General features: G+C 44.1%; 1 protein-coding gene across 1 annotated transcript in view; it reads left to right on the top strand.

The window, feature by feature from the left end:
- The window catches only part of COL9A2 (collagen type IX alpha 2 chain), a 69,741-nt gene extending 49,101 nt beyond the window's left edge, over window positions 1-20,640 (top strand). Inside the window, exons 24-32 of the mRNA XM_087728378.1 lie at window positions 2,286-2,357; window positions 5,334-5,369; window positions 7,917-7,961; window positions 9,396-9,428; window positions 10,294-10,440; window positions 14,691-14,745; window positions 16,325-16,513; window positions 17,721-17,798; window positions 20,075-20,640. Coding sequence (XP_087584504.1) covers window positions 2,286-2,357; window positions 5,334-5,369; window positions 7,917-7,961; window positions 9,396-9,428; window positions 10,294-10,440; window positions 14,691-14,745; window positions 16,325-16,513; window positions 17,721-17,798; window positions 20,075-20,274 — 855 coding nt within the window. The 3' untranslated portion in view covers window positions 20,275-20,640. The remainder of the gene's footprint in view (window positions 1-2,285; window positions 2,358-5,333; window positions 5,370-7,916; window positions 7,962-9,395; window positions 9,429-10,293; window positions 10,441-14,690; window positions 14,746-16,324; window positions 16,514-17,720; window positions 17,799-20,074) is intronic.
- The last annotated feature ends 1,252 nt before the right edge of the window (window positions 20,641-21,892 follow it).

Here is a 21,892-nt window from a genome sequence, read left to right as displayed (position 1 = left end):
CGGACATATGTGCTAGTCATTCCCCGCTCTAGAGGGCGGTGCTCATCTCCATTTCTAAGCCAAAGAGCCAGCGCTGTCCAAAGACGTCTCCATGGTCATGTGGCCGGCATGGCTAAACGCCAAAGGTGCATGGAACGCTGTTCCCTTCCCACCAAAGGTGGTTCCTATTTTTCTACTTGCATTTTTACATGCCTGATAGTAGGGCCAGCTATATTTAAGGCAAGAACACTTAACATTGCTAATTGTTTAGGTTTCTCTAACCCTATGAAAAGAGCCTGTTTTGTGTAGTGGTGAAGGCATCGTCAGAAACTGGGATTCTCTGAGTTCTAGTTCTGCCTTAGACACATATCTAGCTGGGTGACCTTGGGCATGCCACTCACTTTCTCTCAGCCCAAGGAAGAAAGCAATGGCAAACTAATTCTGAAAGTCCTTGCCAAGAAAACTATGGAAACTTGTCCAATCTCTCCAAAACTGGACACAACTGAATGGAACAAAAATTTACAAATATCATCTTACTCTTGGAGAACACCCTTATATTTGGGAAAAAATGAAACTGGCCCAGATCAATAGCTAATGCAAAGATTCATATTGAATTTAATGAATTTAATCTAAAGAATTTAGATCCTTTACATCAGCGGTCACCAACTGGTTTCAGTTTCAGTTTCAGTTGCGTTTATTTATAGGCCGCCCTTTTCCCTGAGGGGACTCAGGGCGGCTAACAACTTATGGGAGGGGATGGTGGTGAGCCAGAGGGCCTCGTTCCAGTGGGACTGAATCATGATCTGGAACTGGCTGACCATCTCAGCCCACTGAGCCTCCAGGCGCCGATACCTGGCCTTGCACTCCCACAGGCCTTCCCTCTGCTTGGAAAGCCTATGCTCATAGTCCTTAGTGAGGTGCTTCTGCTGAGCTGCCTCCTCAGTCAGATCCAATTTGAACTGAGCCAGCTGTTTTGCCAACTCTTTCTCGTGGTGGCTGCTTAGCTCCAACAACTGCTTCCTGTTGGGGCCCTTAGGAGCCCAGCTGGGGAGGCGAGGAGTAGCTGGGAGAGGAGGGGTGAGTAAAGGCTGATGATGCACCCCTTGACGTGAGTGACATGACCACCTAGCCACGCCCACCCAGCTGGTCATTAGGCAGATCATATTAGTGGTCTGCGGGATTTAAAATTATGAATTTAGTGGTCCCTGAGGTCCGAAAGGTTGGTGACCCCTGCTCTACATCATTCAAGATGCAAAGCAGAGGGGCTATGGGCCACATCAGACTTCAGAGTTATCTCCCCCACCCTCCATTTATGGCTTTAGCATGTATCCACCAGGCAGGGTAGAAGTTATTGCTATTTAATTAACAACACTTTGCTTTTATGAATTGTATATCTTTCAGACAGCCTGTGAAAGTAGCTAAGCTATGTCGCATAAAATCTTGGCCAGCTATTCTTTTGTGGCCTGCAGATACTGTAAACCTTTGATTTTATGACCCAACTGGGAGGAAAGGATGCATTAAATCCAAATACACACAATCTACAGACATTATCTGGACTGATTCACCAAAAAATTTTCTTTGGCAAATTCAATTTTGTCCCTGCCATCCTATTCCATCCCCTCAAAACATATTGAGCGGGTCCCTTGGTGCTATCTGAGCTTACCATATTTGTCGGACTATAAGATGCACCGGTGTATAAGACACACCAAGATTTTGAAGAGGTAAGTAAGACAAAAGGGTTTTGTCCTCCCCGGCCCCCAGAAGGACTCTGCAGGATTCAGCAAGACTGGGGGAAGGCAAAAACGGCTCAGTTTTTGGGAAAAATGGCCTGTTTTTCACCCGTTTCTCACAAAAAACGGGGCGGGGCTTCAGAAGGCCAAAAACGGCTGCATTTGGTATATAAGATGCACCAACATTTCCACGCTCTTTTAGGGGGGGAATTCCGGTGCATCTTATACTCCAAAAAATACGGTAGTTGTTTTCTTGCAGCAATTTCATTGCCCAAACTAAGCAAGATCATCAGTGCTAGAAGGGAGTGGGGTTTGCTCTCTATATGCAAGGGCACTGATGATGTTATCTAGTTGGATCATGAAACATCTGCAAGAAAACAAGCAAGCTCAGAGAGCTCCAAGGACCCCTCAGTTCAACCCTGAGCTTCAAATAATCTCTTTTATTGATTAAAACCCATTGAGTGAAAAATTCAGGCTTTATTGTAGAAGCAAGAGATTGTTTGGGTGTGTGTGTCTGTCTTTGTTCTTGTCTTCTTTTTTCTGCCTCCCATTTCCTCCTTCTCTCTTCCCTTTCAGGGCCCTAAAGGAGACCAGGGCACCCCTGGAATTCTAGGGCCACAGGGACTCCCAGGAGTTAAAGGCAGCAAGGTAATATTTTGATCTTCCTGACCTGAAGTGAAAATACTGTGATCAGCAATGGTCATTTGAAAGCTCTGATTTTTTTTTTTTTTTTAAAAAACAAAATGCTTTGCAAGATTTTTGTCTTTGCAATCCCCATTTTTCCTGGCAGCCAGATTTTTCCAGCAGTGTTCCATGATTTCACGTAGCATCACAAAGCACCCAGAAGCTTAAAATGTTAACCGATTCATGAAAACAGGGGGGGGGGGGGAAACAGATTTGATAATAGCTTGTATGTCCTAACAGAACAGATTAGATGCAGCAATGTAATGAGAATTTGGCCACTTTAAATATTTAATTAAAATGTTTAATTGTGAAGATCTTTGAGTGCCATTCAGAAGAGTTATTGTGGTCATAGCACTCCTATGTGTTATATTACTGATTTTCAGAATGTAGGTGCCACTCCAAAAGGTTGTTTGTGTGTGTGTGTGTGTGTGTGTGTGTGAGAGAGAGAGAGAGAGAGAGAGAGAGAGAGAGACAGAGACAGAGACAGAGAGAGAGGGTGGAAGGGAGAGAGAGAAACAGAGAGAGGCAGAGACAGAGAAAGAGAGAATGGTGACCTTGCCCACTTCTAATGGCATGTGAGAATGACTTTGACAGACAGAAGGGAGGAGTTGCTGCTTAGAGAACAGATTTATTTTTTATTTTAACAACCCTGTAATCCCTTGCATTAGAGTGGAGGCGGGGCTACTGAATGGAGCTCCAGTAACACACAATTACTCATTGCACTCAAAGACAGAAATATCTGCCGCTACCTAGGATCGAACTCTCAGCCTCCTGATTGGGAGGCGAGAGCTCCACCTCTAAGCCACCATACTGCTTGGCCTAGAGAACAGATAAGAGAGCCTTATGGGTGCCTAATGGGTGGAGAAAGAGAGTCAGAAAGGACCTTCCCTAAGTTCTCAGGCTTTCAAGGTGGTTTGTGCTTGTAATATTCTGTTTATGCAGCCTTATAGTAAAGTAGAATTAGCTCATCTGGTTGTGGTTGAGGGTTCATTCTCCAAGCTTGTGGGTTGGTTTCCATTTCATTACCAGGCTAGGTAACATCTTCAGAGGAAGGTCAGTGCCATTTTCTTATGCTTATAAGGGCTTCAGACCATAGTGCAATTCAACCAGTTCCATCCGGTTTGAGCGAACCGGTGGCGGCAGGAGATTCTCCCCATCATTGCTGCCGGCATTACTGCCGGTTCGGTGCACATGCACATTTGCAAATAAAAAGATTTTTGCATGCGCAAAACCTTAAAAAATGAAAAAAAATTGCAATGAAAATTGTTCTGCAACTGAAAAACAAGATGGCACCACCATAGGAGAACTGGTTTGGGGGTATGGCAGGCCTGGGTCACTACCGGTGCCAGCAACCCAGGCCGCCAAGGTACTACCTATTTGGCCAAACCAGTCTGAACCGGTAGGAGCCCACATCTGCTGCCCACCTGCCCAGAAGTCATCATGTTCCAGAAGGTCCTGCGCATACGCGGAGGTGGCACACATGCTCACATTTGTGAACTGGTACTGAAAGTAAGTTGATTTCACCCTTGGCTTCAGGTGTGGGTGTGTCAAGTGTGGGTCTTGTGGTGAGTCCTCAGTGAGTCTCGTGATAGAGAGGTTAGATCAGGTCAGGGCCGTTGGGAGGTGCTGGTGGTGGGGATTGCGTGGGTTGGTTGAAGGTCGGTGCTGTCTCTGGTTGACTGTGATTGATTTGGATTCTCAGGGGTTCGTAGGCTGGTTGTAGGTCAGTGTGACCTGATGCAATCTCCTTATCACAAGACACTTTACAAAACCCATCACAAGACTCACTGAGGACTCACAGCTGACCTGTCACAAGACCCTCACTTGACATACCCACATCTGAGGTCCTTATAAACAGAAGATCACCGACACCCTCTAACCTCCATTGAAGATGTTACCTAGTCTGGTAACGGAATATTTGGAAACCAACTCACAGGCTCGGAGAAAGCCACCCTCCTCCTAAACCTGGGTTACAGATATTTGTCATCTGTTGTTTCTTCTTACCTGGTCTAAGTGGGAAGGCTTACCTCTTTCATTATGCAGCTGTGGGCTATGCCCTCTCTTATCTGACCATTCTCTAGGCAGCATCTCTTACCTCCAAGGTCATTCTCCTATAGCATTATATCACTTTGGGTGATAGCTCTGCCCACTCCTTTATTCAGCCCTACCACCATCGGCCCACAAGGCAGTTCTTAGCACTCTTAGTCCTCATTGAGACCCCGAATAAGTCAAAAGGTGACTTGTCCTAATCCGGATAACATTGAAGTTGATGGCCCGGAATAGAGACTTGGATTGTTAATTTGTTTGCCGCCAGTAAGAACAATATAAGAACTATCAGAATTATTTGGTTTTCTATAGTTGCCAACCAGGTATCCATTAGAATCCCTTAACTGGCATAATCTAAGGTAAAGGTAGGTGCTAGTCGTTCCTGACTCTAGGGGGCGGTGCTCATCTCCATTTCAAAGCTGAAGAGCCAGCGCTGTCTGAAGACATCTCCGTGGCCATGTGGCCGGCATGACTCAATGGAAGGTGCATGGAACGCTGTTATCTTCCCACCAAAGGTGGTTCCTATTTTTCTACTTGCATTTTTACATGCTTTCGAACTGCTAGGTTGGCAGAAGCTGGGACAAGTAACAGGAGCTCACTCCGTTACGCGGCACTATGGATGCGAACCACTGAACTGCCAACCTTTTTGATCAACAAGCTCAGCATCTTAGCCACTGAGCCACCACATCCCGCTTGACTATATCACCGCTGGATGCGGTAGCCTAGTCTAGTCATTCCCAAATTATATTAGATGATCTGATTTTCCTGGATATTCAATTTGGGAATTGTGTAATCCCAAACCATCTGGAATAAACCTGTTGAAAATCTTCTCAGAGTGCTGCAATAGATTCCACATCTTCTAATTTTCATATTTTCCCCTTTTCCTCTCTGTAGGGCTTCCCGGGGAAAAGTGGATCCAAAGGCGATATCGTAAGTACATCTGTTGCATATTTTTCCCTTTTAATCATCGTTCCTACACAGCTACCCTGGTGAAGCAACCAGCAATTTATTGCCTACTCTTTTGATCATATTTTATTCCTTTAAGTTTTGTTCTGCCAGTGCTTTCAGCATAAAATATTCCCTAGATGGCTAACAAAGCATATAAAGAGTTGTACAATTAATCAATAGAAATCAATGGAGAAACAAAAGCAGATGCAGCCTAGTCAATAACTATGGAATAAATAAGGAAAACCAGAAAGATTTCCTTTAGCTCAGAAAGCCTCGGCACATGTGGGCAAGTGGGAAGATTACATGGGTTGGGATAATGGAAAAAAACGGGTATCGGACTCTCTCCACTGCAGTACATGGATGTAAGATTCACACGGACTTCTTTTTAGGAGCTTTAAGACCAACAATTTGGGGTTAGAATACAAAATGTGGGGAAGTGAGATAAGAACCGTCCAGCTTTCTTTTATTAATGCACTAGCTGATGACCTGCCGTTGCCTGGGTATTTATAGACGTTGAAGCGTTTGTCTGACAGGGAGCCATTGAGAGGGGCTTTTCTTCCCCCTACTCCCATGCCCATCATTCCTGCCCTCTCCCTTCCCCCTCCCATGCACTCCTCTTTCCCGCCTTGTCTACAATCCTGGCACTTTGCAGGCCTACTGTATGAGGGAAGCCTAGACCTGAGTTAGGGCGAAGGATGATCCTGGGAACATAGGCCGAAGCTGTTTCCTGCGAGATTGGGCCGCCATAGTGAGTTGGGGGTGGGTGATCTGCTTAGGCCATGGCGCGCTCAGTCAAAGGCCTCTGTACTGGCCTAATCAGGCTCCCTTCACCCTCCCATGACATCACAAACAATTGCCGCAGTAGGGCACTGCACTTGCTCTCCTTAAAGGCCCAGGCTTTCCAGAGTTATGCTGGAACACACATGCACATACAGACACAGATACCCCCCCCCCTTTCAGGGGTGTCTTACCCCCACAGTGTTTGTCTCCAGAGGGTAAGTCATCTGTGTACCAAGTTTGGTCGAAATTGCTCGAGACGTTCCAGAGTTATGCTTGAACAGACAGACAGACAGACAGACAGACATCCTTTTTTATACAGTATAAACAATAAAACAATAATATAATAGATATATAGATATAGATTTATTAAGGCAGAATTTCTCTGAAGCTTTTAAATGTCTTTTCCCCATGCAATCTGCATGATGAGCTAAGAATCTGTTTTTGCAAAAAATCAACAGCGCTCTCTCTCCGATCAGCTGATTATTTGAGTCAGCTGCAGCTCAAATGGGCTTCTAGGATATGGATTAGAGGGGCTTCTTGCAGCCCCACCCCCAGTTGCTGCTTCCACCCCAGGATCCTGAAATTACATTGCTGGTTTACAATAAAATGGCTAAATTTCAGAGGTTGCAGTTGATTCATCTTCAGATAGGGGAGGAATTGAAGCAGGAGGGAGCACCCTTCTACGTAGCCACCCCTTGATCCCCAAAAGGGCTGAATGAGCTTAACCCTATCAATTCCACCAACAGATCTGAAGACTGATATGTATAAAAGGGGAGCAATCAATCATTGCAATGCCCACAATGTTATTTTCATTCTGTTGACTTGAAGCCTCAGATCCTGTGGATGTGTCTGTCCAGAGGTCAAACTATCTCCAAACTTAAAAGTTAAGAAGCATCTTCTCTCTGCTCCAATAGCTAGCGGGCCCCTCTTCATCTAAGACCTTCTAGATCAGACTTGGGCATTTTACAGTCCCAGGGCCACATCTGGCCCTCTGATTGTCTGGCCTGTGTGAGGTCAATTAGAAATAAAAAATAAATATGGCAAGATTGGCATAAATGTTTAAAAGTATGCCTGCCAAATGTTGGAAATGTAACCAGACACCACGAACGTATTATCATATGTGGTGGACATGTGTAAAAGCAAAGAAATATTGGACAGAAATACTTACATGATTGGAGAAAACGTATAGATTATAATCCAGAAATATTCTTGGTAGGCATAATACCTGAAAAGTATGATAAAGGGAACCTATACTTAATATTACATGTCTTGATAGCAGCAAGAATTGTATTTGCACAATATTGGAAAAATAAGGAAATGCCCATAATGGATGATATAATTTAAAAAAAAATTAGATTGTGCAGAAATGGATAGATTGACATCAAAAGAAAAAGAAGAGGCAGAGTATTTTCATACATGGGACTTGTTTTATAAATACGTAGTTGGTCAGTAAAGTTAAAAATTGGGATGGGGAAAAGTATTACTGTATAAAAATAAATTGATCCAGACAAGCACTTACGTATGTAATGTGAAAATATATAAACAAACTGTTAAAAAAGAAATCAGAAATAAACAAGTTTATTTCCTGCAGGGGGCAGGAGAAGAAGCTGAGTTAGGTCCAGTTCTCCATAGTCACAATGTGCTCCTTGCTGTACCTGCGCAATGCTGTCCCCTTACCTGGAGCAGCCTGACGAGGCAGTGGCAGTGGTGAAAGGACTGTTATAATGCCTGATCCTTCTTTTCTTATAGGGGAATCCTGGTGTTGGAGGCCTTTCTGGAGGAAAGGGGCAGAAGGTGAGATGATCTGAAGCCGTGATGGTAAACCTATGGCATGCGTGGCATGCAGAGCCATCTCTTCGGGCATGTCAGCCGTCGCCTGTTGCTGTTCTGGGTTCTGACACGCACGTGCGTGTCAGCCAGCTGGTCTTCACATGGGTGGGAGCACCGGGAACCAGAAGAACATTTTCCTGGTGCACACGCACATGCTGGAAAACTGAGCTTCCGGTTTCCAGCACGCACGTGCTTGCTGATCAGCTGGTCTTCACGCACGCATGAGGGCCAGAAACCGGAAGATCAGCTTCCCGGTGCGTGCCTGCCCGCCAGAGAGCTGCTCTTCCAGTTTCTGGAACTCTCCCGCATGCACACACTCGCTTTCATTTTGGCACTCGGGGCTGATCTACAGCAAAGTTTCTTAATCTCAGCCCCTTTAACAGGTTTGGACTTCAACACCCAGAATTCTCCAGCCAGCAGGCGGAAGTTGAAGTTCATCCCTCTTAATTATTAACCAGCAATTTCCAGAAGTGACTAAGAAAGGAAATAGGTGACTCCAGTATCCTTTCAAACGGGCTGACTGGCGTTAGAGTGAAGATGGCTATTCCCTTGGCTCCCGGAGTTCTAAACCTGCTGGAGATCATGTCTAACAGTCTCCCGTCTGGAGTGAATGTGGGTGAACCGGTGTCCTCTCCCTGCCTAGAGAGGAATTCCGAGAAGCTGGTTAATTTGCCAGCTCTTTGATAGAATAACAGAATAACAGAGTTGAAAGGGACCTTGGAAGTCTTCTAGGCCAGCCTCCTCAAGCAGTGGGCCCTATACCAGTGATGGCAACCCTTTTTCTTATGGCGTGCCAAAATTGTGTGCATGCCAATACCAATTCAATCCTCCCTGCCCACCTCCGCATGTGCGTGCGACCCCCCCCCTTGGCACATGCATGCACAACCCTTCCCCAGCCTTTGGAGGCTTTGCTGAAGCCTGGGGAGGGTGAAAACAGCCCCCCCCAACATACATACACCCCGGAGGCTCTCCGGGAGCTGGAAACAGATCATTTCCAAACTTCCGGTTGGCCTGTTGGGCCTGTTTTTTGCCCTGCCCAGCCCCCAGAGACTTTCCTGAAGCCTGGGGTGGGCAAAAATGGCCTTCCCTGGCCCTCCAGAAGGCCGAAAATTAGCTGGCCAGCGTGCTCATGCATGCTGGAGCTGACATCTGGCGTGCCAGCAAATATGGCTTTGCATGCCACCTGTGGCATGGGTGCCATAGGTTCGCCATCATGGCCCTATACCATTTCAAACAAGTGACTGTCCAGTCTCTTCTTAAAAGCTCCCAGTGATGGCGCACCCACAACTACTGAAGGCAAGCCGTTCCACCGGTTAATTGTTCTTCTCCAGAAGTCTCAAAACCTCTTACCTATTTGGAGCCATCAGCTAAACGTTTCTCTTTGTTCTTTATTTTTAGGGTGAATTGGGGGAACCTGGACCAAAGGGGCAGGTAATTATTTGCTATTATATCATATTTTGAACAGTGTAGTTAGTTGGATCTATCTATCTATCTATCTATCTATCTATCTATCTATCTATCTATCTATCTATCTATCTATCTATCTATAAATATGGGAAAATATATAATAACTTTTATGATTAGGGATGAGAAATATTTGTTCTTATGGGGAAAAAGGCTTGAATAACGGGTTATTTAGGCTAAGAACAAAATGATAATTTTGGTGGATCTGTAACTTTATATAAAAATAGTTTTTAATATTTCTGTAGCTTATCCCTTGCATATACTATATAATTACACTATTTTACATTTTTAACACCTTCAAATAGCAAAGAATAAAAAAAAGATAATAAACGTTAAGGCAAACATCAGGCAATTTTCTTTAACATAATACAAAGCTTCGTTTGTTACTCACTGGAAGATTTTTGCATCAATGGCTTTTAAAATAGCTAGATTTTTCCCCACTTTCCTCTCAGGACCCTTCTCACTTTTAAAAATTTTTGGGAGATCCCAAAAGAGCTTTTGCTTATAGGAGTTATATTTTTGGATATTTACCAGATTAAAAATTTAAATGGATGCATCTGTTTCTACTTCTGCTTCTCACCGTTTGGTGGGATTTTAATACAGGTGGTGCTCGGTTAAGGACTGTAATTGGGCCCAGCAACTTGTTTGCTAAGTGACACGGCTGTAAAGCGAAAAATTCCATGACTATGTCAACTTACAATGACACTTTCAGCCATTCCACTTCCGATTGTGAATTGAATCATGGGTGCACCCCCTGGGGAATTCTGGGAATTGAAGTCTACACATCTTAAAGTTGCTGAAGTTAAGAAACACTGCTTGTGTCCTTTTGCAGCAAGGCATCTGTGGAGAGCCTGGTTTTCCTGGACCTCCTGGAGACATCGGGGCACCTGGAGTTAGAGGTTTCCCGGGATCTCCTGGCCCTCGAGGACCGAATGGGGAACGTGGTGTACCTGGAATGCCTGGGTTGCGAGGTGGCCCAGTAAGTAAATGTCATAAAAGTTCAATGTTATGGTCGGATCTGCTGCTGCCTTCGGAGTCAGATATGAGTGGGGCAGAAGAGCAGCTGCAGCCTCTTCCCAATGTGCACATGCGCAGAGCTGCCAGGAGAAGGGAACAGCTAAGGAACAAGGGCCGACTTGGGAGTAAAGCCACAGGTGGACGGAGAATGGCTCCTCCCATAGGGAATAAAGAGGAGCGAAAGGGAAGTGGAATTTGCAGGAGACAATTACTTTAATTCATTAGAATGAAGATCTGTTCCTGACTTCTTGCCAAGTAATTGCTGTTACAGCGTGGTGTTTGGAAGATATCGGCCTGGCAACTCGCCAAGCTTGATAAAGGTCTGTTGTTGTGAAATCTCATGAAAGACTGTTTGCCAGGACTTTGCTGGAGAGGAATTCACTTTAACCTAAATAAAGGTTTTATCAGGATGAGGAATCGGCTTTGTGCTCTTGGGAAGCCTAGGTCAGAACACAAATGTACAGACGCCAAGTTCAGAATTCTCTCTCCTGTGTGGCCATTCAGGAGAATTTTAGAGGTTCATTTCCACACCTCTGAAGGATGATGTCAACCTGGTATATATACCTCACTACAGAAGAGGTGATCTTAGAGAAAAAAGATCTCTAAGATCTTTCTCTCTCTTAAGAGCTATTGAGGAGGTTTTATTACGGGTCTGTACTATGGGTGAAATCCAGCAGGTTCTAACAGATTCTGGAGAACCGGTAGCGGAAATATTTAGTAGTTTGGAGAATCGGCAAATGCCACCTTTGGCTGGCTGAATGGAGATTTTGCAGTATCCTTCCTCTGAAATGGAGTGGGAATTGAGATTTTGCAGTATCCTTCCCCTCGAGTGGCGAGGGAATGGAGATTGTGCAGTATCCTTCCCCTGGAATGGGGTGGGAATGGAGATTTTGCAGTATCCTTCCCCTGGAGTGGGGATGGAATGGAGATTTTGCAATATCCTTCTGAAGTGGGGAGAGAATGGAGATTTTGCAGTATCCTTCCCCTGACACGCCCACCAAGCCACATGCACCAACCCATACTATGCCCACTAAGCCACGCCCACAGAACCGGTAGTAAAAACATTTGAATTTCACCACTGGTCTGTACATGTGAGTTCTGTCTTCTGATTAAGTATTTATTTATTTGTTTGTCAAACATGTACAAGACAACAAGCATAGGTATGAAGATAAACATGAACAAAGGAAGTAAATACAGATAAATGGGGACAGTAAGACAGGGACAGTGGGCACGCTGGTGCGCTTATGCAAGTATCACCTTAAGCAGGATTTTTCTGGTGTGGAATTAGATCAGTGATCCTTCCTGGAACAAAAGGGGGATTACTGACCTTCTTTCTTTCTTTCTTTCTTCCTTCCTTCCTTCCTTCCTTCCTTCCTTCCTTCCTTCCTTCCTTCCTTCCTTCCTTCCTTCCTTTTTCCAAATGTTTTTATTGAACATATTTTGTCATTTATACCACATTTTCAATTTTTTACAGCATTCTAGTATTGGCAACACTTATAGTTACATAATGGTTGCTTCATTATTCTTCTCATCCAATTCTTTTTTTTTTAACAAAAAATAATTTTTATTATTTTTTAAACATTGGAAAACAAAACACAAATTTCCACTCATTACAGAAAATCCATATCATCACTTAAAATATAATAATATTTACAAATTTATACTGTGTTATCATGTTTGTTGTAAATAATATTTAGTTCTTATACAGTATCTTGCATCTATTGTCCAACCATTTATACCAGGGTTGTCCAAACTTGGGAACTTTAAGACTTGTGGACTTCAACTCCCAGAATTCCCCAGCTTGTGAAGTCCACAAGTCTTAAACTTCCCAAGTTTGGACACCCCTGATTTATACCATCTCTTCCACACTTTATAATACTCCAATTCTTCTTTATTCTTCAGTTCCACAGTCAACCTATTCATCTCTGCACACATCTGCTTATCCAATTCTATACATCACTGTTCTATGTATTATCTGATTATTGCATGGAGTCTTTCTCATTGGGTCACTCAAGCATTCCCCCTTCAGAGGTTCAGTCTTAGAGGAGGCTTGGAACAAATCCCCTAAAATGAGTTTGCTTTTGGAGAACTTGGATCCTTGACTTTTGAGAGCCATTTTCGTTATTGTGGAAAACAGACTGTCTGTCAGGTCTCTTCTAAAGGGCCTCTTCTCACTGAGATCATCTGCTACACGCAGAGACTCTCCTCTTAGACGGTCACATTTAAATGCAATTTCACTTTCATGGAAGACCTTCTGGTGAAGCACCAGCACTACAGCGATGTAAGTGAAGGACCTTCAGGAGTAGGAAAATATGGCTCTCAGATTCCTCTTGGAACCATGGAAGCAGAAGTCAAGGACCTTCAGCTTACATGGTTGCAAGTGGAATTCTAAGAATCATAACTTCCTACTCCTGATTGTTTTGGAATGTTTTAATTAAGCTATAGCAATATCTCTCCCTCTCTTCCTCTCTCTCTCTGTCTCTCTCTCTTCCCCCTTTCTCTTTCTCTTTCTCTCTCCCTCCCTCCCTATCTCTGTCTCAATCATCTCTATCATCTCTGTCTCTATACATACAATATAGACAGATACAGATGCATCAGTGGTGGGATTCAAATTTTTTTTACTACTGGTTCGGTGGGTGTGGCATGGCTTGATGGGTGTGGCTTGGTGGGTGTCATAGGGAAGGATATTGTAAAATGCCCATTCCCTCTCCACTCCAGGGGAAGGTTACTGCAAAATCCCCATTTCCTCCCAATCTGCTGGCACTCGGGAGGCAGAGAATAGATGGAGGCAGGGCCAGCCAGAGGTGGTATTTACCGGTTCTCCGAACTACTCCAAATTTTCACTACCAGTTCTTCAGAACTGGTCAGAACCTGCTGAATACCACCTCTGGGATGCATATGCATTTACATATAAATATACATATACATGTAACTTTTGAGACGGTGTTGACACCTGGAATGTGGCCCCTGCTATTTCTTGGCAAGAGTTTAGAAGCATTTTCCTATTCTTTCCTTTCCAGGGCTGAGAGAGAGTGACTGGTCCAAGATCACCCACTTGGCTTCAGTGCTTAAAGCAGGACTAGAATTCACTATCTCCAGCTTGGCGCCTTCACCACTCTTCTTCACTCTGCTGGACTTGATATTGGCAGGAGCATTCAATACCAGTCCATTTGTTCTGACCCAGGCTTCCTTAGAAAGCAAGAAGCAAAGTGTTGGTCCCGACAAAAACCTCTTTTATTTACACAACTGTGAATTCCTTTCATTCACAGTCAGCAAGGCTTTAGCAAACAATCTTTCAGAGGAATGCTTAACCACACACATCTTATCTCATTTGGAGTGCTGTCAGATGAGGGGCCAAACACCTCTAAGGTGTGGTTTTACTCTTGAGTCGACCCTGCTTTCTTAGTTGTTCTTGTCTTCTGACAGCTCTGAGCATTCACACACTGCAAACAGGCTCCAGCTGTTCTTCTGCATCACTGCTCTGTAGCTCCCTCTCTGCGTCTGATGCAGAGCCCTCGTCTGAGCTTCAGCCCCCAGGACTACCCCATGTTCCTCCCCAACCTCCTCACTGTCCGACTCTGCTGCCGGCTCAGCTGGCCGCCTAGCCACAACACCATTTTCCTTCCAGCCAACCAATAGGAAAGGGAAGAATAGATTGTTCAGCCACGGCCTTCTTCAGGGGAAGATCTTCCCTACAGAAAGGAGGAAAAAAATAAAGGAATGTCTTCCTTCTTGTTTTAATACACATTAAATGTGTATTAATACAAATGTACACATTTCTCCAGGCATTATCTATCCAGCCTATACATTTCCACTAAAAAGCATCTGTGGCTCAAGATTTCTCTGTATTAGTGTCTCTCTGCGTGTGTGTCTGTCTGTGTGAGTGTGTCTCTGTGTATGTCTTGTGTGTTCTCTGTGTGTGTGTGTGTCTGTCTGTCTGCGTGTGTGTGTGTCTGTGTGTGTGTCTGTGTGTGCGTATGTCCGTGCGTGCACTTGGGGGTGGGGAAAGGAAGCCCAGATGCTGGTAGGCAAGTGAAGATTGCAGGAGAAGTGAAGCAGACCAGTTGTTTACAGACACTGCTTGAGTATAATAACTGGAAGCCTCCCTGGGGGAATTTCCGGTCCTGACAAAATTGATTTTAGACTCTTGTGGTTGCTGGCCTTGTGATGCAGGAGAAGATCACAACCCACAGCTTCTCTTCCATTCCCCAGGGCAGGGACACTGGAGATCAGCACATTGTTGATGTCGTGATCAAGATGCTACAAGGTCAGTGTATCAAAAGGGGCACCTCCGGCCAAGCCACATGCCAGCCAGTGCCATGGCCCAGGGAACAAGTGGAAATTAAAGCTCATGAATCAAACACCACAAACTTGGCAGTGATTTATCCCCGTGGGCCTGGCATTCATCTGGAGACACATTTGGGGGCTGCAGCTGGGTTTCCTGATTGACGTCGTGTGACATCCCTCGAAATGTGTGTCTTTTTTAGTATGTTTCATTGAAATGGGCTGTGTGAACACCCATCCTCGTGCTTAAAATCCTTCCCCAACTCTCCCTAACGTCAGCGTGAACATTGAAATTCTGCTGGCCAGTTTTTACTACAGGGAGTCCTTAACTTATGACTACAATTGAGCCCAAAATGGATGTGGCTAAGTGAGACATTTGCTCAATGGGTTTTGCCCCATTTTATGACTTTTCCGGCCACAGTTGCTAAGTGAATTGCTGCAGTTGTTAAGTTAGTCACCTGATCATTAAGTGAATCCGGCTTCCCCATTGACTTTGAGGGTCGCAAAAGTTGATCTGGGACACATCAGCGGTCATAAGTATGAACCAGTTGCCAAGCATCTAAATTTTGATCACATGACTGTGGGATGCTACAATGGTTGTAAATGTGAAAAATGGTGATAAGTCACTTTTTTCAGCATCGTCACTTTGAATGGTGAGTAAACTAATTGTAAGTCGAGGACTACTTGTAGTGTGAAGTAGGGTGATTGGAGATGGAAACAAGGGGCAGATGGCCTTTGGTGGTCAGACATGCAAGTTCCATTTAATGGCAGTTCATTAACCCATGTTCAGTAAACCATCTAAGGCAGGGATGAGGAACAATGGCCCCTGGTGGACTTCAACTCCCAGAATTCCTGACCCAGCCATTTTAATATATAAGGATCTAAGGCAGAGATGGGGAACAGTGGCCCTTTTATGACTTGTGGACTTCAACTCCCAGAATTCCTGAGCCAGCATGACTGGCTCAGGAATTCTGGGAGTTGAAGTCCACAAGTCATAAAAGGGCCATCATTCCCCATCTCTGATCTAAGCAGAGGCAATCCCTAGTCAATATTGCCTGGGCGCAGAAGTTAAGAAGATGATCAATTTCTGATCAATTCCTGAAGGAAGAACACCAGGGAATACCAAGGCTGTATTGGCTAGATTGGGAGGTTGAAAAAAGATATCTACAAGTGTTCCATGTTCATATCTTCAAAGTCCCCAGGAATCAAGCAGCAGTTACAGAATACATTTTACTTGGTTATGATTTAATCCATTTTTCTGAATATCTATAGTTCAGTAACTTGAATCATAAGCTTAACAAACTAGCCGGGTTCGTATAAAACATTAATCTAGAAAGCATTGAACCAAATGAAAACTAATCCAGCTCATCATGTTGTGCAAATACAGCTGCTAGGATGGTAATTAACGCAGTTGAGTAAACACAGCTGTTGAGGAGCAGAGTACATTTGTGGAGAAACATGTCCTCTCTCACTGTCTGTCTTGACCCTCCTGAATTTGGGAAGGATGGCGGAGGACACCTGGGAGATGAAGCACTGCTTTTCTTTTCATCTTTGCCTTCCAGAGCAACTGGCCGAGTTAGCAGTGAGTGCGAAAAGAGAAACTGTGGGTGGAAGTGGCATGATGGGGCCACCTGGCCCTCCGGGGCCTCCTGGGTCACCTGGCTCCCAAGGCCCCCATGGACATCCTGGTTCCCGTGGTCCTCCAGGAATCCTAGGAGCGGTTGGACAGATAGGCAACACTGGACCCAAAGGTAGGAAGAGGTCTTTGCATGGAAACTTCATGTCAGCTTTTGTTATCTCATGAGGGTTTAGAAGGCATGAATAGACACCTGCAAATTTATTCCTGATCAACATGAAGAGCTTTATCCTTGAAGTTCCCAAAGAAGCCATTAGAAAGAAATTACGAAATTAAAGGTAAAGGTTCCCCATGCACATATGTGCAAGTCGATCCCGACTCTAGGGGGCGGTGTTCATCTCCGTTACAAAGCCGAAGAGCCACGTCTCTGTGGTCATGTGGCCAGCATGACTAAAAGCCGAAGGAACATGGAACACTGTTACTTTCCCACCAAAGGTGGTCCCTGCTTTTCAGTGGCTAAGATGCTGAGCTTGTCAGAAAGTTCAGCAGTTCAGCGGTTCGAATCCCTAATACCCTGTAAAGGAGTGAGCTCCCATTACTTGTCCCAGCTTCTGCCAAACTAGCAGTTTGAAAGCACGTAAAAAGAAAAATGGGGACCACCTTTGGTGGGAAGGTAACATCATTCTGTGTGCCTTTGGTATTTAATCATGCCAACCATATGAGCACGAAGACATCTTCGGACAGCGCTGGCTCTTTGGCTTTGAAACGGAGATGAGCACCGCTCCCTAGAGTCGGGAACAACTAGTACATATGTGCGAGGGGAAACTTTACCTTTTTGCCTTTGTTTTTGAAATCCGTGGGTCAGTGTTCCAAATAGCATCCAAAAGTAAATCAGAGGCCAAGCCAAAATATTGCTCAAAGTTCCGATTTATTAAGAGAGGCATATTGGCACATTTGGAAAAACCTGAAACTGAAAGATTCCCGGTTTTCCCCACCTAGTTGAAAGTTCAAGATCTTGCCCCCACACCCACAAGTCCATCACATGGTTCAATCTCCCACTGCCATGCTGGCAGTTCCACCCATCCAGTTCCGGTCAGGTGCAGAGGTGCAGAAACAAAGGATGACCTTGGCTTTCTAGAAATAATTTTGTTATGGCTACATATCATCTAACTCCTTACAATTCCCCCCTCCCATTTTCCCACAATAGAAAATGCATAGTAGAATAATAGAAAGTGTGGCAGGCCAAAGATCCAAAAGAAAAGATGTCTGCAGGCCTGATACCCTGTGGCTGTCTTTAACTGGAAAGATGCTCCAGTCAAACAGTGGGCCTACAAAATGTGAATCTAATAAGGGTTAACTTTTGTGATTCCCTTATCCTACAGGAAAGAGGGGTGAGAAAGGAGACCAGGGAGAACCTGGCCATGGACATCAAGGAATGCCAGGGCCTCCAGGCCTACCAGGTGAGAAGATCTTTTGAGTTACCTTGAGAGAAACAGACCTATACGTTTGGGTTCCACCTCCAAGTGTGGAATAGCTTCTGGAATTCCAGAGTCATTTTAGCTAATCACCACACAGGATATCTTTGGAGGACATTCAGGGCCACTCAGGGTCACCTTTAAGGGGAGACCGGTGGCATAAAAATTAATAAATAAAATAAATCGTTGTGGAAGGTTCCATCTCCAGACACTGCACAAAATAAACCACAGGTGAATCTTTTGCAGTTTTAGAGATATGTTTGGATTTGAGGTCATAAAACAAGTGCAGTGTAAACTCTCTGTTTACAGTATGGCAGTTTCCCTTGAGAAAGATTTCGTTTTCTCTTTACTGGGAATTGTTCAATCATTTTTCATGGTGGGAGGGATGAAGGAGTGGCTGTCACAAAAGGTCTGGGGGAGATGACTTTGGGGGAATGATATACATCTTCATTTAGTTATGGATACGATAGATTTTGCACTTACAAGTAAGAAGCGAAAGATCTATATCTGGAGAAGTAAAACAGTGGTAAGAAGAAGCAATGGCAGAAGAGACCTTGGGCTAGAGAGATTCTTTGGTGACGCCTAGCTTCACCACTATGTCTTCTGCCCCACCACTGCTTTCTGAACAATTGATATCAAGGTCTAACTCAGGTCTAGTTCTTTTAGAAACTGGGAGCTCTTTCGCGGGTGAAAGAGTGGGTCAATCTGAGAAATATAAGGCTATTAACATTGGAAGGCCATGATCTGCAACTGGGATGGCATGCCTTCTTAAGGTATGAGAAGGGCAAGATACACAGCTACTTCCAGAGGTATCACATTAGAAATTCACTATTGCTAGCATGGACTAAAATTAAACAACAACACTATTTGAAAGTGCCAGTATGCTTATTTATAATGAAGGCATGGATACCGGATTTTTCAGAGTATAAGATGCACCTTCCCCCCCCAAAAAAGAGGGTGAAAATCTGGGTGCAACTTATTCACTGAATACAACATTTTTGGCTAACCAAACCCCCTCCCCCTTTGCAAAAATGGACGTGCAGAGGGTTTGGGAGACCTGCAAAGTGCTCCTGGGGGCTGGGAAAGGCAAAAACAAGGAAAAAGCAGGCTGGTTTTGCTCACTTTTGCCTCTCCCCAGCCCCCAAGAGCACTCTACAAACCCCCAAAAGCTCTGCATACCCTTTTTTCTGCAAAAATGCCCCCTTTTTTTGTGAAAAAGGGGCCAATTGTTGCTTCTTTTTGCCCCCCCCCCAGTCCCCAGGAGCACTCAAAAAGCCTCTGCATGTTCCCCCCTCCTTTTTTTTCTTCCAAAACAAGGGTTTGGGAGGGTTGAAGAGTGCAAAAACTTTTAAAACTTTTTTTTACCTCTTCAAAATCATGGTGCGTCTTATATGCCGGTGCATCTTATACTCTGAAAAATATGGTATATCCCAATGTCATAAATAAATAAATAAATAAATATTTATTTATTTATTTATTTATTTATTAATTATAAGATATAATGACTTATTAACTGAAAGAGGAGAACTAAAAACAAAACAAGAATTAAAAGATGAGGGATTGACCTATTACGGTGGCCACAGTTGCAAATAAAATCCAGGTATGAAAAAGACAGGCAGGGAGATGGGTTTTGCAACGAATCTTCTTCACCAGATCTGAAGCATTGGTCATTAGCAACTAGCTGGCCTCCAGTTTATGTCATCTTGGATGTTAGATTTTGTTTGTTGCATGTACAAGTCCTATTGTTCAGGCCTTCTTTCCTGAAAGGTGATGGCACCTGATGGTACCTGGCTAATAGAACATGAATTTTGAGACTCCACCCAAGTTTCTTTTAGTGGTGATGGGGTCTTTAGAACTTTGAGAAGCAATAGTGGTTGTGGACCCTTGGACTGCAAGCTCATTCCTAGCGGAGATCAACCCTGACTGCTCTTTAGAAGGCCAGATCCTGAAGAGAAAACTCAAAGACTATGGACACCTAATGAGAAGGAAGGACTCCCTGGAGAAGAGCCTGATGCTGGGAAAGATTCAGGCAAAAGAAGAAGGAGACAGCAGAGAATGAGGTGTCTGGATGGGGTCACCAAAGCCATAGGCATGCACTTAAATGGACTACAGAGGATGGTAGAGGACAGGAAGGACTGGAGGAACGTGGTCCATGGGGTCGCGATGGGTCGGACATGACTTCTCAACTAACAACAACAAAAATGGTTGTGGAAGGGGATGTGGCACACAATTATAAACTGTACCTTATTTCATTTTTCCAGGTCCCCCTGGTCAACCTGGTCAAGCTCTCAATGGCAAACACGGAGAGCGAGGTGTTCCAGGTGCCCCAGGAGAAGCAGGCCGTCCTGGTTTACCTGGGCCTTCTGGCCTTCCTGGGTTTTGCGAGGCAGTTGTCTGCCTTGGTGCCTCTGCCTCAGCTCAACTAACCGAAGTAGGTTCTGTCAAAGGACCTTCCTACTGAATGCTGTCAAGTGAAAGGGCTCCATGGTTGACCTCGCTGATTCGTCAGAAGCTTCACTACTTTGCATTAAGCAATGAACACACAAGGATTGGGCCCAAAGAGATGTGAAGGCCACCAATCGAAAACCTCCTGACCGATGAGAAACCTTTGCTTGGACCTGAGCATCCATGCATAACTAGTCCACCTTTGATGGTGAGAAGGCACTTGGACATTCTGAGTGGCACCAAATAGAGATTCACATACCGTATTTTTCGGCCTATAAGACGCATCAGAGTATTAGACACACTATGATTTTGAAGAGGTAATTTTTTTAAAAAAAAAGTTTTGCACTCTGCAGGCCTCCCAAACCTTCTGCACGCCTTGTTTTTTTGCAAAAAGGAGGCATGCAGAGCTTCGGGAGGCTTGTAGAGTGCTCCTGGGGGCTGGGAGAAGGCAAAAGTGAGCAAAAAAATCCTGTTGTTTGCTCATTTTTGCCCTCCCCAGCCCCCAGGAGCACTCTACAAGTCTCCTACATCCAATTTTGCAAAGGGGGCTTCAGTAGGCCAAAAAGGCTGTATTCAGTGTAAAAGGCGCACCCAGATTTTCACCCTTTTCTGGAGGAAAAAGGTGCGTCTTATACTCCGAAAAATACGGTACATGCAAAAATTGCTGCCAACTTGGATCAAACTTGAGTTTCTCATTGAAGGATTGCTTCTTTTTTATTGATAAGAAATTGTAGAATTCCTCCCTTCCTCCCCCCACAAATGTTATATACTATCTTGAGGAAATGAGGGAAAATTCTCATTTTGGGCCCCAATAATTTTTTTGAGTTCCACACGGTAGCTTTTAAAAAATTTTATGCGGGTCCTTGGTGCTCTTTGGGCATGGTTATTTTCTTGCAGACGTTTCATTACCCATCTAGGTAACACCATCAGTTCTAAAAGAGAGTGGGGCAAACCCACTTTGTAACAAAGTTTGGTAATGAAACATCCTTAAGAAAACAACAAAGCCCAAAGAGCACCAAGGGACCCATAGTTCAGCCTTGAGCTACAAATAGCCTCTTCTAAAGTTTCTAATCCAGAGGTCTTCAAACTTGGCAACTTTAAGACTTGTGGACTTCAACTCCTAGAATTCTGAGAGTTGAAGTCCACAAGTCTTACAGTTGCCAAGTTTGGGGACCTCTGTTCTAATCTGTTAAGATATTTATATGATCTATGGGCTATGTGGGAGAAATTAAAAATTCAAGACAGAAAAAAATCCTTCAAAAATGGTATCATTTTTACGTCAGTGAGTTTTTTAAAAAAAAAATCACTTGAAGTTTACTTCTTATAAACACCTCGTCATTGTAAAATATATTACAAGATGTCTCTCTCAAGCAAAATCTCATGAGTGAATTGAGATCATTTTTTATTTACTGCCTCCCCCTCCCATACTCCCATCATTTCAGCTGCTTTTGTACTATCTTAATTTGTTAATGTTTTGGTCAATTATATATTATTATATCAAGTTGGTTGATGAGATTGATCTGTCCAAATTAATGGCATTTTTAATTACAAAATTAGCCTTTATGACCTCCCTTTTCTATTATAGTTATTATTTAATGATATACAATGCTCCGTCTGAGTCATCTTCCCAGAGT

The sequence above is a fragment of the Thamnophis sirtalis genome, unplaced genomic scaffold (genome assembly GCF_051295495.1).
Source record: "Thamnophis sirtalis isolate CommonGarterSnake01/CBP01778 unplaced genomic scaffold, rThaSir2_p1.2 scaffold_13, whole genome shotgun sequence".
Classification (NCBI taxonomy): Eukaryota; Metazoa; Chordata; class Lepidosauria; order Squamata; family Natricidae; genus Thamnophis; species Thamnophis sirtalis.
The sequence above is the reverse complement of the archived record's forward strand: the minus strand, read 5'-3'. Positions and strand labels throughout refer to the sequence as shown.